The sequence below is a fragment of the Anoplolepis gracilipes genome, chromosome 14, assembly GCF_047496725.1.
Source record: "Anoplolepis gracilipes chromosome 14, ASM4749672v1, whole genome shotgun sequence".
Lineage (NCBI taxonomy): Eukaryota > Metazoa > Arthropoda > Insecta > Hymenoptera > Formicidae > Anoplolepis > Anoplolepis gracilipes.
The window spans coordinates 55,001-67,500 of record NC_132983.1 but is presented as its reverse complement, the minus strand read 5'-3'; the positions used below and the strand labels follow the sequence as shown (position 1 = coordinate 67,500).

At 33.3% G+C, this 12,500-nt stretch overlaps 2 protein-coding genes across 9 annotated transcripts in view; one reads left to right on the top strand and one right to left on the bottom strand.

Annotated features, from left to right (window-relative positions):
- Positions 1-12,500, bottom strand: part of LOC140673139 (uncharacterized) — a 42,097-nt gene that overhangs the window by 670 nt on the left and 28,927 nt on the right. Inside the window, exon 5 of one of the 2 annotated variants that reach the window (XM_072905829.1) lies at positions 5,968-6,101. The exons of the other annotated variant lie outside the window; for it this stretch is intronic. Coding sequence (XP_072761930.1) covers positions 6,076-6,101 — 26 coding nt within the window. The 3' untranslated portion in view covers positions 5,968-6,075. Of the gene's footprint in view, positions 1-5,967; positions 6,102-12,500 lie in introns of those variants that run through there. 2 annotated transcript variants of the gene reach the window in all.
- The window catches only part of LOC140673137 (A disintegrin and metalloproteinase with thrombospondin motifs 9), a 43,658-nt gene that overhangs the window by 30,504 nt on the left and 654 nt on the right, over positions 1-12,500 (top strand). For 3 of the 7 annotated variants that reach the window (XM_072905803.1, XM_072905802.1, XM_072905808.1), the window contains 17 exons: positions 258-597; positions 913-1,001; positions 1,921-2,268; positions 2,814-2,980; positions 3,056-3,306; positions 3,582-3,963; positions 4,172-4,336; positions 4,435-4,575; positions 5,125-5,256; positions 5,412-5,582; positions 5,957-6,172; positions 7,736-7,927; positions 8,534-8,722; positions 9,358-9,683; positions 10,118-10,254; positions 11,388-11,581; positions 12,072-12,500. The exon at positions 12,072-12,500 is cut by the window's right edge and continues 653 nt beyond it. In XM_072905803.1, the coding sequence (XP_072761904.1) occupies positions 258-597; positions 913-1,001; positions 1,921-2,268; positions 2,814-2,980; positions 3,056-3,306; positions 3,582-3,963; positions 4,172-4,336; positions 4,435-4,575; positions 5,125-5,256; positions 5,412-5,582; positions 5,957-6,172; positions 7,736-7,927; positions 8,534-8,722; positions 9,358-9,683; positions 10,118-10,254; positions 11,388-11,581; positions 12,072-12,161 (3,530 nt within the window). In that variant the 3' untranslated portion in view covers positions 12,162-12,500. Of the gene's footprint in view, positions 1-253; positions 598-912; positions 1,002-1,920; positions 2,269-2,813; positions 2,981-3,055; positions 3,307-3,581; positions 3,964-4,171; positions 4,337-4,434; positions 4,576-5,124; positions 5,257-5,411; positions 5,583-5,956; positions 6,173-7,735; positions 7,928-8,533; positions 8,723-9,357; positions 9,684-10,117; positions 10,255-11,387; positions 11,582-12,071 lie in introns of those variants that run through there. The other 4 variants (XM_072905804.1, XR_012048008.1, XM_072905805.1 and 1 more) reach the window with 4 other exon arrangements.

The following is a 12,500-nucleotide window of genomic DNA, read 5'->3' as shown; positions in this document are numbered from 1 at the left end:
GTATATATTTTCAACGATTAAAAAATGGGTTATACTATAGGTAATACTATAGAAGGAAATAAAGGAGATCTGATTATACATGTATATACATATGTATATCATATATAATGTATTATATGTATTTTTGTTCGAGTACTACCTTTCCTCTACTATATTCGAATCTACCAATTTTACTGTGAATGCTATCACTATGATGTTTATTTTACTTAATAAGAGTTGAAGTAAATTGAGGGCTTGGTTGGTTACCGGCCAGGCAGTATGTAGGAGACTGTGGTGCACCGCGCCACTGTGGGATCACCATCAGCAGTGTCATACCCAGCATATGCCGTGGGCCGATGGTACACCCTGCGGTGTCGACAAGTGGTGTCATCGCGGCGAATGTGTCTCGCGCAGGAATCTTGAGCCAGTGGATGGTCAGTGGGGCGAATGGGGAAGGTATGGCGAATGCTCGCGGACTTGCGGCGGCGGTATCAAAAGAAAGTATCGCGAATGCGATAATCCAGCGCCGAAGAACGGCGGCAATTACTGTATCGGCGAACGTGTCAAATACCGCAGTTGCGGCACTAGAGAATGCCCGCCAGGTAGTTCAGATTTCAGGTATGTGCTACGTATGTAATACCTATCTTTATATCACATCAAGATGCGCACTATCTTGTAGATATCTGATATCTTAATAATAAATCTACGAGGGCATTAAGCAAAAATCTATCGATTAACTGGCATTTGTGAGATAAAACTGTCAATGAAAGAGAGAGGGAGGGAGAGAGAGAGAGAGAGGGAGAGAGAGAGAGAGAGAGAGAGAGAGAGAGAGAGAGAGAGAGAGAGAGAGAGAGAGAAAAAGACCGGGAAGAGGATGACACGATATAGAGTATAGTAAAGAAGAAGAATAATATATTTCTTTTTTTTTTATAGGGAACAACAATGCTCGAAATTTGACAACAACAATTTCAACATTCAGAATCTCGCTAGGGATGTCAAGTGGCATGCAAAATACACTAGAAGTAAGCGATTATTTATGTTATATATATATATATATATATATATATATATATATATATATATATATATATATATATATCGCTTTAATTCATACATCTATAACTATAAGATTGACTTTATCCAATCTCCAATTTTTAAAAGAGAAAGATATATAGTTTGTGTGAAAAACAAACAGAGAGAGAGAGAGAGAGAGAGAGAGAGAGAGAGAGAGAGAGAGAGAGAGAGAGAGAGAGAGAGAAATCTGTATCTAAGATATATTTCTATTTTTTATCATGTATGTATGTATGTCGTAGGCAAATGATTATTTTAGGAAAATAGCTTTTGACTAGGCAAATGCTATCTGGCGTGTACGTACTAAAAAGTACATCTTGGAAAAGAACGTTTAGATTCCCATCTAAGCATAGGGGGATGGGGTGAAGCCCCGTAAAAAAATATAACAAAACTTGAGAGTGCAGAAACTACCAAGGCTGACAGTACAGCCAGATAACCATTTGCCTAGTCAAAAGCTATTTTCCTAAAATAACCATTTGCCTGCGACATATACAATGCTTCACGGAAAAGAAATTTCCTTTCTAGTCAACGTCATAGGTGCTAATATTGCATAGCAATATCTCAAGGCTTAAGTGATACTTGGAAATTATTTTAAATGACAGTTTTTTAGAGTTATGACAGCATAGGTAATTTTATATACAAAACATTTCCATCTTTTGTCTATCAATTTATGTTTGCAAGCATTTTGTCTCCACTATTATTAACAAGTATATCTACAATAAGATTAGATAGAGGTTATTGCAACATTGCCAATTATTGTGATTAGAAAGAAAAACGTGTGTCACTTATGCTGTTTGTAATGCATAATGAAATTTAACTCTGGAATCTTAATTCTGAAATTATTGTAGCATGAATCTCTCCCTTTCGCAGTACTACCGCAAGACCGTTGCAAACTATACTGCCAAGTGGAAAGTAATCAGTATTACATGTTACGTGATAAAGTAATCGATGGAACATCCTGTGGGCCTGACACTTTTCACATATGCGTTAACGGTCAATGCAAACCGGCTGGATGTGATCATGTGTTGAATTCGACAGCCGAGCTCGATACTTGTGGCGTCTGTAGAGGCGACAATTCCACTTGTCAGAGAATCACCGGCTCCTACAACACCAGTATATACGGTTATACGAAAGTAGCTAAAATACCTGCCGGTAGCAGCTACATCGACATTAGACAACACGGATGGCTAGGCTCACATAATGACAGTAATTATCTTGGTAAGACTTGTGTCAAAATGTATACTTTGCGATCCGCGAATCCACAGATTGTCTCTGTTAAAGTTTTTTGCCGTTGATAATTGATAAACGTATCACCTTTTATAAATGGGTCCGTTGTTCAGGAATTATTATTCAGGATTTAATAATTACTCATTTCAGGAGAAATTATATACTATATATATATATATATATATATATATATATATATATATATATATATGTGCGTGTGCGTGCGTGCGTGCGTGCGTGCGTGCGTGCGTGCGTGCGTGCGTGCGTGTGTGCGTGTGTGCGTGTGTGCGTGTGTGTGCGTGTGTGTGTGTGTGCGTGTGTGTGTGTGTGTGTGCGTGTGTGTGTGCGTGCGTGCGTGCGTGCGTGCGTGTGCGTGCGTGTGTTTTACTTCAAATTAAAACTCAAATATAGTATCCAATATTTATTTTATATTTCATAACAAACTATAAACTATAAACACCTTATTAATTTGAGTGAAAAATTTTAACCAATTTAATTAAAGTGAAAACCAATCACACAATGTATTATCGTTATAGCGCTACGAATTGGAGAAGATGGTGAATATATTCTAAACGGCAACTTTATGGTAATGCATCGTAAGGTAATTGTGCATCCGGGCGTCACCATCGAATATAGCGGACCAGAATCGGTTGTAGAACGTTTAAATAGTTCACGACCCATCGTTATTGATTTAATTTTGGAGGCAAGTCTAAAATTTATCTATAAAATTACATCATTCACGGCCAACAGTAGCTTATCCAAAAATATATCATTCCAGGTATTATCTGTAGGGAACGTGTATCCGCCGCAAATCACATACGAGTATACTGTGCCGAAAAAAATTCTAAACCGTTTTACATGGTTGCTCAGCGATTGGTCCACTTGCAATCGAATGTGCCAGGGTATGAAATATCGTAAAGCCATATGTAGGGGCACCGAGCAAAAGGACGAGGTGCCTGATGATTATTGCAGAGACGAGGAAAAGCCGCAAGAAGACAGTCAGATATGCAACGCATATTGCATGCTACAGTAAGTAAGAAACGCGTAAAAATGTTATTAAAATTTTATTTTCACAACATTATATCATAGCGTTATGTTGTTTGTTTGTATATGTATTATTTGAGAAAGATTTCAAATATACTGACGGAGATGAGCGCACAAATATATGTTGCGTACATATCCAATTTTAGCCAAGTACACGAGTACACAGGGGTCCAAGTTTTAAAAATGTTTTATAATCTCAATAAAATTTCATCACGCGTAGCGTGAGCGTGAGCGTGACCATTATATTATTATACTTTCAGGTGGCAGATGATTTCTGTGTCCGAATGCTCGAATCATTGTGGCCCAGGCGTGCGGACCGTTACTTGGCGGTGCGTTCAAATTCTGCTAGATTTTCCGTCGCATCTCCCGCGACCGGTACCGGCGCACGCATGCCTGCATATTGAGAAACCGAGCGAGCATCAGTCGTGCATAGGCCCGTGCGACGACACTCATTGGAGTTACAGCGAATGGAACGCCTGTAGTGTCTCGTGCGGCGGTGGCGTACAATTGAGAAGCGCGATATGCGTAGATGCAAACGAGAGGCAGGTACGAGAGGAAAATTGCGTCAAACAAGAGAAGCATCTCAAGAGAATATGCGGCCAGGAAGCTTGTCCGAAATGGGATCTAGGAGAATGGAGTCCGGTAGGAGAAAACAAAAACATATACGTATATATATATATATATATATATATAAACTCATGAATAAAATATAAATAACTCCACAAACAATATAAGTCTCTCTCTCTCTCTCTCTATATATATATATATATATATATATATATATATATATATATATATAGAGAGAGAGAGAGAGAGAGAGAGAGAGAGAAAAATAAATATTGTTGTGCAGTGTTCCGTAACTTGTGGCATGGGAAAACGGCATAGAGCCTCCTGGTGCCAAGTCGAGAATCGCGTAGTACCGCGTACCTTTTGTAGCGGTGGTACATTGGTTACAACGACAGAAACCTGCGATGCTGGTTCTTGTTATCAGTGGCATGCCGGCGACTGGAGTCCGGTATAGTATATTGGGCATTTTTACCGTAAAATCATTCATCGATCAATTGTTTGTCGAGCTTTAAAAATAATTGAATAATTTAATATCTTGTTGTATAGTGTTCGGTGACATGTGGCGAAGGAATATTGCGCAGAAAAGTCGTTTGCCAGAATGCCGATGGCTTGACGAGCGACGAATGTTCCATATCCGAGAAACCGGAAACTTCAATTGCTTGCACGCTAAAACCGTGCATCATTGTCGTAAGCCAGTTGCTTATGTACATTGCAATTATTTATTTATTGACGATGATAACGCGCTTTGGTGTAATAACAAAAAATTACAAAAGTATCGGAAACACAAATATAGATGACGATAATTCGAAATAATAATAGTAATAATAAGATTAAAAGATAAGACAATAATATAAACATAAGTCATGAAAAAATAAAAATAAACTTATTAGTAATAAATAATTATAACTATTAGTTTACTAAAGATAAAACTATTATATATATATATATATATATATATATATATATATATATATATATATATAAATGTATGTATTGTATGTATGTATGTATGTATATATGTATGTGTATGCATGTGTGCGTGTGTGTGTGGGGAAACAGACTCTAAATTGATGTAGAGATGGAGGGAAAAATCAATTACAATATTATTGCACCTAAAGAGAACAGAAATTATTATTACTTCAACATTGAAAATATTTGTTTTTTTATCATTATATCAATTATTTGTACATCTATAATACTTGTAAGGAAAAAGTTATTTTTACTCTCTTTTTCTAGGTCAGTCTACCGCCCATCACTTATGCATCCAATCCTCCGCGGGAAGAACCCTCTCAACAGGACAATGAAATTGACAGCAATGGTATCACGTTCCATTCGGGTTACAAATGGCATGTAGGATCTTATGGAGAGGTGGAGTTATTTATATTTTATTCATGAGTTTATTTATTAAGATATATTTATTTATACAGTTTATAGCTTTTTTTAAAGAATTTATAATCTATGATTTATCAAACGTTTTGCATATTTGTAATATTCATCATCATTTTCATCATCATTTTTTTTAGTGTTCGCGAAAATGTAATGTCGGATACAAAAGTAGAATAGTGAAGTGTATATCTTCAGAAACAGGAGTAGTCGCGCCCGATTATTATTGCGACTCTAACCAACAACCAATGATCAAAATGGCATGCAATCATCATCCATGCCCAACTTGGAATACCGGTGATTGGAGCGAGGTATTGAAACAATTTTACAGGATTATTCTAAATGTTATATAAGCAAATAAAAGTTATATATATATATATATATATATATATATTAATATGTAGAATGTAAGAGAATGTGTGTATACGTCACTATCATATTTGATAAAAATAATCTCCGTTAATGAAAATATAACGGAACTTCTTTTTAACGGTTTTAATTGTTTCTTGTGTTATACAAAAAATTAAATAATATCAAATTACACGTATGCTCTCACGTGCGTGTGTAATTATTATTCACAGAATATCTCTTGTGCACACATGTATAAATGAACATTTATACATATGTACATAACGATATATTCTTGATTAGTGATTCTTTCGATTAATCTTTCGAATGGGTTTAGTGCAATGTAGAGTGCGGTGATGGATTCCAGCATCGCCAAGTTCGCTGCCAAAGTCATCATGGCGAAACTTTACCGGACGAGGAATGTATTGACGAACAACCGAAATACGTGCGGAGATGTCAGAAAGAATCTTGTAAGAGTAATCCTAAAAACATCAAGGAGAATAATTTAGAATCTAACATTGTCCGCAGATGGAAAATGTCTAATTGGACTCCCGTGAGTAACGTTATCTATTACTAAAGAAAGAACTAAAACTAGACGAAGGTTCTTAGAATGCAGACGAACATTAACAAAAAATGGATAAATAAGTAAAAAAATTGACCGAAAGTTCACTTACAGTTTAGTATTACAATTACAAACATTAAAGGTTCATTTGTACATATCCGTTCCGTACCGTACCGTATCGTACCGTAGCATACCATACCATACCATACCATACCATACCATACCATACCATACCATATTTCATATCCGTACTGTATCCATACCGTATAGGCAAAATCGGATTTGATTCGTTTACATATATCTGGATCGCATCAGTGAATTTTTTGAAATAGCACGTCAGTCTTGAGACATACGTGATAATGGCAAATCTGTCAGAAGATGAGTTGCATTAATTTTCGATGAAAAAGTGCTTTGAAGAAGAAGAAGAAGGAAAAAAAAGAAAGAAAGAAAACGAAATTTATGAGTCCACAAAGCATGTTGTACAGAATGTAAAACGGAGAACGTGAATTTTTCACTTCATATATAAAACCTTGTTGATTAACAAATTTTATAATACTATAGTTATTGAATTATATATTACATATTATCATATTGTTTGAATATAATTAAATATTTTATATTAAATTTATTAACAGTTACATCATTTTGTTAAAATTATTTGACTAAATTATTGGGATCCTATATAATAAAATATTCCTACGAGAAAATATTATTTCTACACGGATGCTGTGTCCATACGCCTATTTACATTTGTTCGTGCATGTTTGTTTGATACGTTCAATGCCGTGTATCCGTTCCGTGAAAATTTGGTCGCCAACGATATCGGTTATCACCGATATATCGGTACGGATACGGAATAGCGTAAATATTTACATTTGTATAATATTTACATTTAATCTTTATCATATAAAATCGAATCTAGCATCCGTGCACCGATGTGCACGGTACGGATACGGAACGGATATGTATAAATGAGACTTTAAATAAAAATCATTTGCGTACTATTTAGTACGCCTGACTCTTATTTATCCATTATTTGCTCTTTTGTTTGTTAATGTTTTGTTAGCGTCATAAAATACAAATAACGCGACAAAAAGTGTTTTTTTAATTTCCTAGTATTAAACATTAATTCAGTATTAAGAAAGAAATCAAAATTGCGCGGGTCAAAACGCTTTCTTCTGATAAAAATGAAATAAAGAAAAACATTATCATGTTGAATATCATTTTATGTAAAGAATCAATGTCAAGAGTATCAAAGATCCAGAAATGGTAGACGCTTAAAAAATTTCGACAAACAGAATTTTATATTGGGCAAGATATTTTTAAACGAATTGTTTTGTTTCGTAACATACTTTATGTCAGTAATAATAAACGTATTATTATCGATATTAACAAGGATAAAAACGTTTAGCGGTAGCTGAAATTTTTTAACGATATTTGAATGCGGTGTTGTCGAGATTGATGCAATTGATGCTGATTGATGGTAATTTTTGTCACTGCGAATGACATACGAATGACTTACGTACGGTTAATTTCTATCGAAATATTTTACAGTGCTCGAAATCGTGTGGTACTGGGATTCAGACGCGAAGAGTGGACTGTACAATGAAAAGAGGCAGCCATGGACCGGAAATACCTGTTAAAGACGAGCAGTGCTTGAGATCGAAATTACGCAAGCCAAAATCTCAGAGATCGTGCCAACGCGTTGCTTGTGACTATATCTGGCAAGAAGGCACTTGGTCGGAGGTATCATATCTGTCTGCATTGCAATCGTATCTTATGTTTGTTAATATCTGTATATTAATCTATGGATGTCTTTGTTCGATGCAGCGGTCAGTACAACCATGTGCACTAGTTCAGAGTCCATCTTTTGCCTTCATATTAGTAGAAGAAAGACAAACTCTGAACCAGTGGAAATAGCTGCGCCGACCGGTGCATAAACGAAGGGATCATCTTATATGTTAATGTGATCTGAAATTCACGAGGCAATTTTGCATGTGTTTTAATTATAATAAAACCATGCGCACGAGTAAAAATAAAAAAGTAAAATTAAATTTTTTCCATGAATTCACGAATGTCTGTGTACATGTAGCAAGAGAGAGAGAGAAAGAGAGAGAGGGGGAGAGAGAGAGAGAGAGAGAGAGAGAGAGAGAGAGAGAGAGAGAGAAAGAGAGAGAGAGTAAATAATGATTATTTCATAATTAATTTAATTTATATAAAAAGTATGTGTATGAGCCTACAATATAATTCTTTCTGCACGTTCGTTTGTTTCTCGCTCTTAATATAATTATTATTTTAATATAGTTGCAAATGAAAACAAGATTAAATAAATGCGTTTGTATCTTTCCCAAGTGTTCGATGGAATGTGGTGAAGGAATACAACGTCGTGCAGTCACTTGCCATCGAGTGAATTACTATGGATGGATCGATCCCACCCCAACCGAAGGTTGTCCATTGGATCAGAAACCGGCTGAGAATCAAATTTGTAAACAACGAGAGTGTAGCGATAAATATTATTGGGTCGCTGGCACATGGCGGAAAGTGAGAAATTCTTTTTATTTTAAGTTATTTAATTTAGTTTAGTTTAGTTTAAACGGACATTATTTCATTGCGTAATATTTGTAACAATTATAGTGCAAAAAGACAGTTTTTCCCAAAGAAATATATAAAATGTTTTTTTTTTATTACAAGTATTAGTTATAGTTTAAAAACAATGAAAAACAACTTTGGTGATTCAAGATTGGTGCCTTTAAAAAAAAAAGAGTGATAATTTTAGAGTTAAGCTTTTAAAAAATTGGCTTATTTACTCATTCAGAGAAATATGATGTTGTTTGTGTCAGAAAAATTATAAAGTAACGTATATGTAATGAATTATGACTATATATGTGTATATATGTATATATGTACATATATATATATAGTCATATATATATATATATATATATATATATATATAATATATATATAATATATATATAATATATATATAATATATATATAATATATATAGCCTCGCACATGTGTGCAGACATTTGTCATGTTTTTGACTTGTAAAATCAGATAGAAGATGTTTTTTTTCTATTTAATCCAATAAATCTTGACTCATTTCACCAAAAGTTTCGAGGGAGAAGCGATTCAATGTTCAAAATTCTTTTCTTCTTTTTCATCTATTTCAGTGTAGCCATCCTTGTGGACGTAAAGGTCGACAAATCCGTAAAGTTTATTGTCACGATGCAATCGGTAAAAAAGTTGCGCGATTTCATTGTTCAGCCGAATATAAACCGCAACGGAAACGTAAGTGTAATCAAAGAAAATGCGGACCAGTTACTTGCCTTGAAATACAGAAACGACTCAAAGCTACCACAGACGGTGAATATCCATTATTAATTGGTGGCAGGAACATGACGATTTATTGTCACGGAATGTCGAGCGTCGAGCCACGAGAATATCTGACATTGCTAGCTGGTGATAGCGAGAATTATGCAGAAATTTACGACAAAAGGTTAGTAAATTATTCTTTTCTTTTTTTTTTCTTTTCAAAGAATTATCGACGTATTAATGTATTATTCATCGATTCTTTTTACATAATAGTTTCCATTACTTTTCTTGTTCTATCTATATTTTTTTATGTTATTAATCCGTAAAGAGATAAGTTATTTAATTTTTTTAAAGAGATTCTCTCTCTCTCTCTCTCTCTCTCTCGATCTTTTTACCCTCTCTCTCTTTTTCCCTTTATCCCTCTCTCTAGATTGAGTATCCGAATTTGAGTATTTATTTATCCGAAATATTTTGTTTTGTGCTACTTATATTTTACATTATTTTGAATAATGAATGTTATACTGCATCTTATTCTCGAAATATTCTTCAAAATATTATTTTCCTATTGATTCAACCTTCTGTGACGTTCTTTAATAATACTTGAAATGAATAAATCAGGTTGAAATATCCACACACGTGCCCATTTAACGGTCAAAGGAACGACAGCTGCAACTGTGTGTCCGAATTGGGAACAGTTTCTGGTAGAACAATGTTCAAAAGGGTACGCATAGATCCTGCGAGACTTTATATTATAGGTAAGTAATTTGAAAAGATTTAACAAGATATATATAAATAACAATATTTAAATTTTTTATGACTTAAGAGGATGCCGAAATTCTTTTTTTTATCGATCAAAACGCGATTATTTGTTTTTGCATCAAAATGTTTTTATTAATTGAACAAAATAAATGCTTTTCCAAGATTAAAGGATACACAGCAACAAACTTGAAACGTAACTTTATGTTAAAAATGGAAAAAAAATATTTATTACAGTTTTTATTAAAGTTCCCCCCCCCCTCTCTCTCTTCTTTTCTTTTTTCTTTCTTTCTTTTCTCTTTCTTTTTTCTTTCTTTCTTTTCTCTTTCTTTTTTCTTTCATTCTTTTTTGTTTACTGATTTCTCATGTCAGGTCGTAACAATATTTTTAATATAAAAGTTTATGTATGCAAAATAAGATAATTTTGGATTAAAAATTACGTAAAGGAATGTTAGTGAACTCGTAGAAGTGAAAATGTGCACCAAAAATGTTTCTTCACTAGGCATTTAAATTCATTTCTACAAGTTTATTAATATTCTTTTATGCAATTTTTAGTCCAGGCTTATCTTATTTTGTATGTATAAACTGCAAAACTTTTATATTTACATTTAAATAAATAATCACAAACTTTTGTCAACAAAAAAAGATCCCGGCATCCTCTTAAGTTAATTATACAGTCACCAGAAGACCTTTTGAACAAAACTATTTTATTGTAAAACTATGTAGTATTATGTATCATTTAGCAAACATTATATAGTAAAACTTATATAGGAAAATTAGAAAATATTTTTGTTAAAAAAAAAGTCTTTTGGTGACTGTGTACATACATAATTAATTTAAAAGAAAAATAAGCGATATATGTTACACACACACACACACACACACACACACACACACACACACACACACACACACACACACACACACACACACACACACACACACACACACACACACACACACACGAATTATATAATGTAAATTTCTTTTTAAATATTGTAGTTAATGTATGAATTATTTGATTGAATGTTAAAAGAGAAAAAATATCTCAACATTGCATCTGTAATCTTATAAGAATGTTATAACAATATAATATACATAGATTTATAAATTTGAGTCACTTTATGTTTAGCAAATGATTACACGTTTTCGTGGACGAAAGGAATGAAACGCGTCGAGTACGGCAAAGCCGGTGATTGTTATAGCCTTACTGATTGTCCGCAAGGACGTTTCAGCATCAATTTAAGAGGAACCACTTTGAGATTATCGCCAACAGTTACATGGGTTACGGAAACTTCAAGTACTTTTTTCGCGATCAATAAAATCGTAAGTAATTGAAAAAAGCTTCGCCATATATGTCATATGAAAAGTTGAAAACACAAAAACATATTTAGAAAAAAAAAATCATAAAGCGCTAACTTAAAATTTTATTATATGTATAATCTCTAATTAATCAACAAGGGTCTCGATATCATTTTTTCAATATGTTTCTTTTATAAAAGAGATTTCGCAATGTTCTTTTTAAAGAGATTATTTTAATAACTTTATTTAAACTTATATAAAAAAAACATTATGTTGCGCATTAAGCTATTTTTTTTTTAATATTTGAATATTAAAAATAATTTCTCTCCGCATGTGATTCATTGTCATTTTTTCACCAACGAAATTAAAACTTAATTTGAAAGGACACAAAGGAATATTTTCTCTCGTTACTTTAATATTATAATTTTCGATAATTCTCACACATATTTATATAGATGTAGATATAGATATATCTAGATATGTATATAATATATTATGTTTACGTTATATTTAGAACGATCAGCGAATTCTTGGTAAATGTGGCGGTTATTGTGGCTTTTGTAAGCCGAAGACAGGTCTAAAACTGGATGTATTACCTCCCTAGTCACAGCCATCAAGTTTTCGTACTACATTTATTTGTTCTATATATCCCGCGACACAAGCCGTGATATTATATCTAACCACCGATTTGCTTTAAATTTAATTAGTTTTCTTAGTAGTTTTTCGGGATATGTATGTATATCCTATATACAGTGTTTTCTGTGTTTATCTAGATAAAGTTAAGTTTTTTTTATCTAGATAATGATTTAGATGAAGCAGTTGCCTTATATCATTCTTATCTAGATAATAACGATATTTATTATCTTTATCTTAGATGGAAAAAATGCGTTATCGGCTACATTCAGCAAAATTCAACCCGTAGTAAGTGCTTCATGATTTTTAA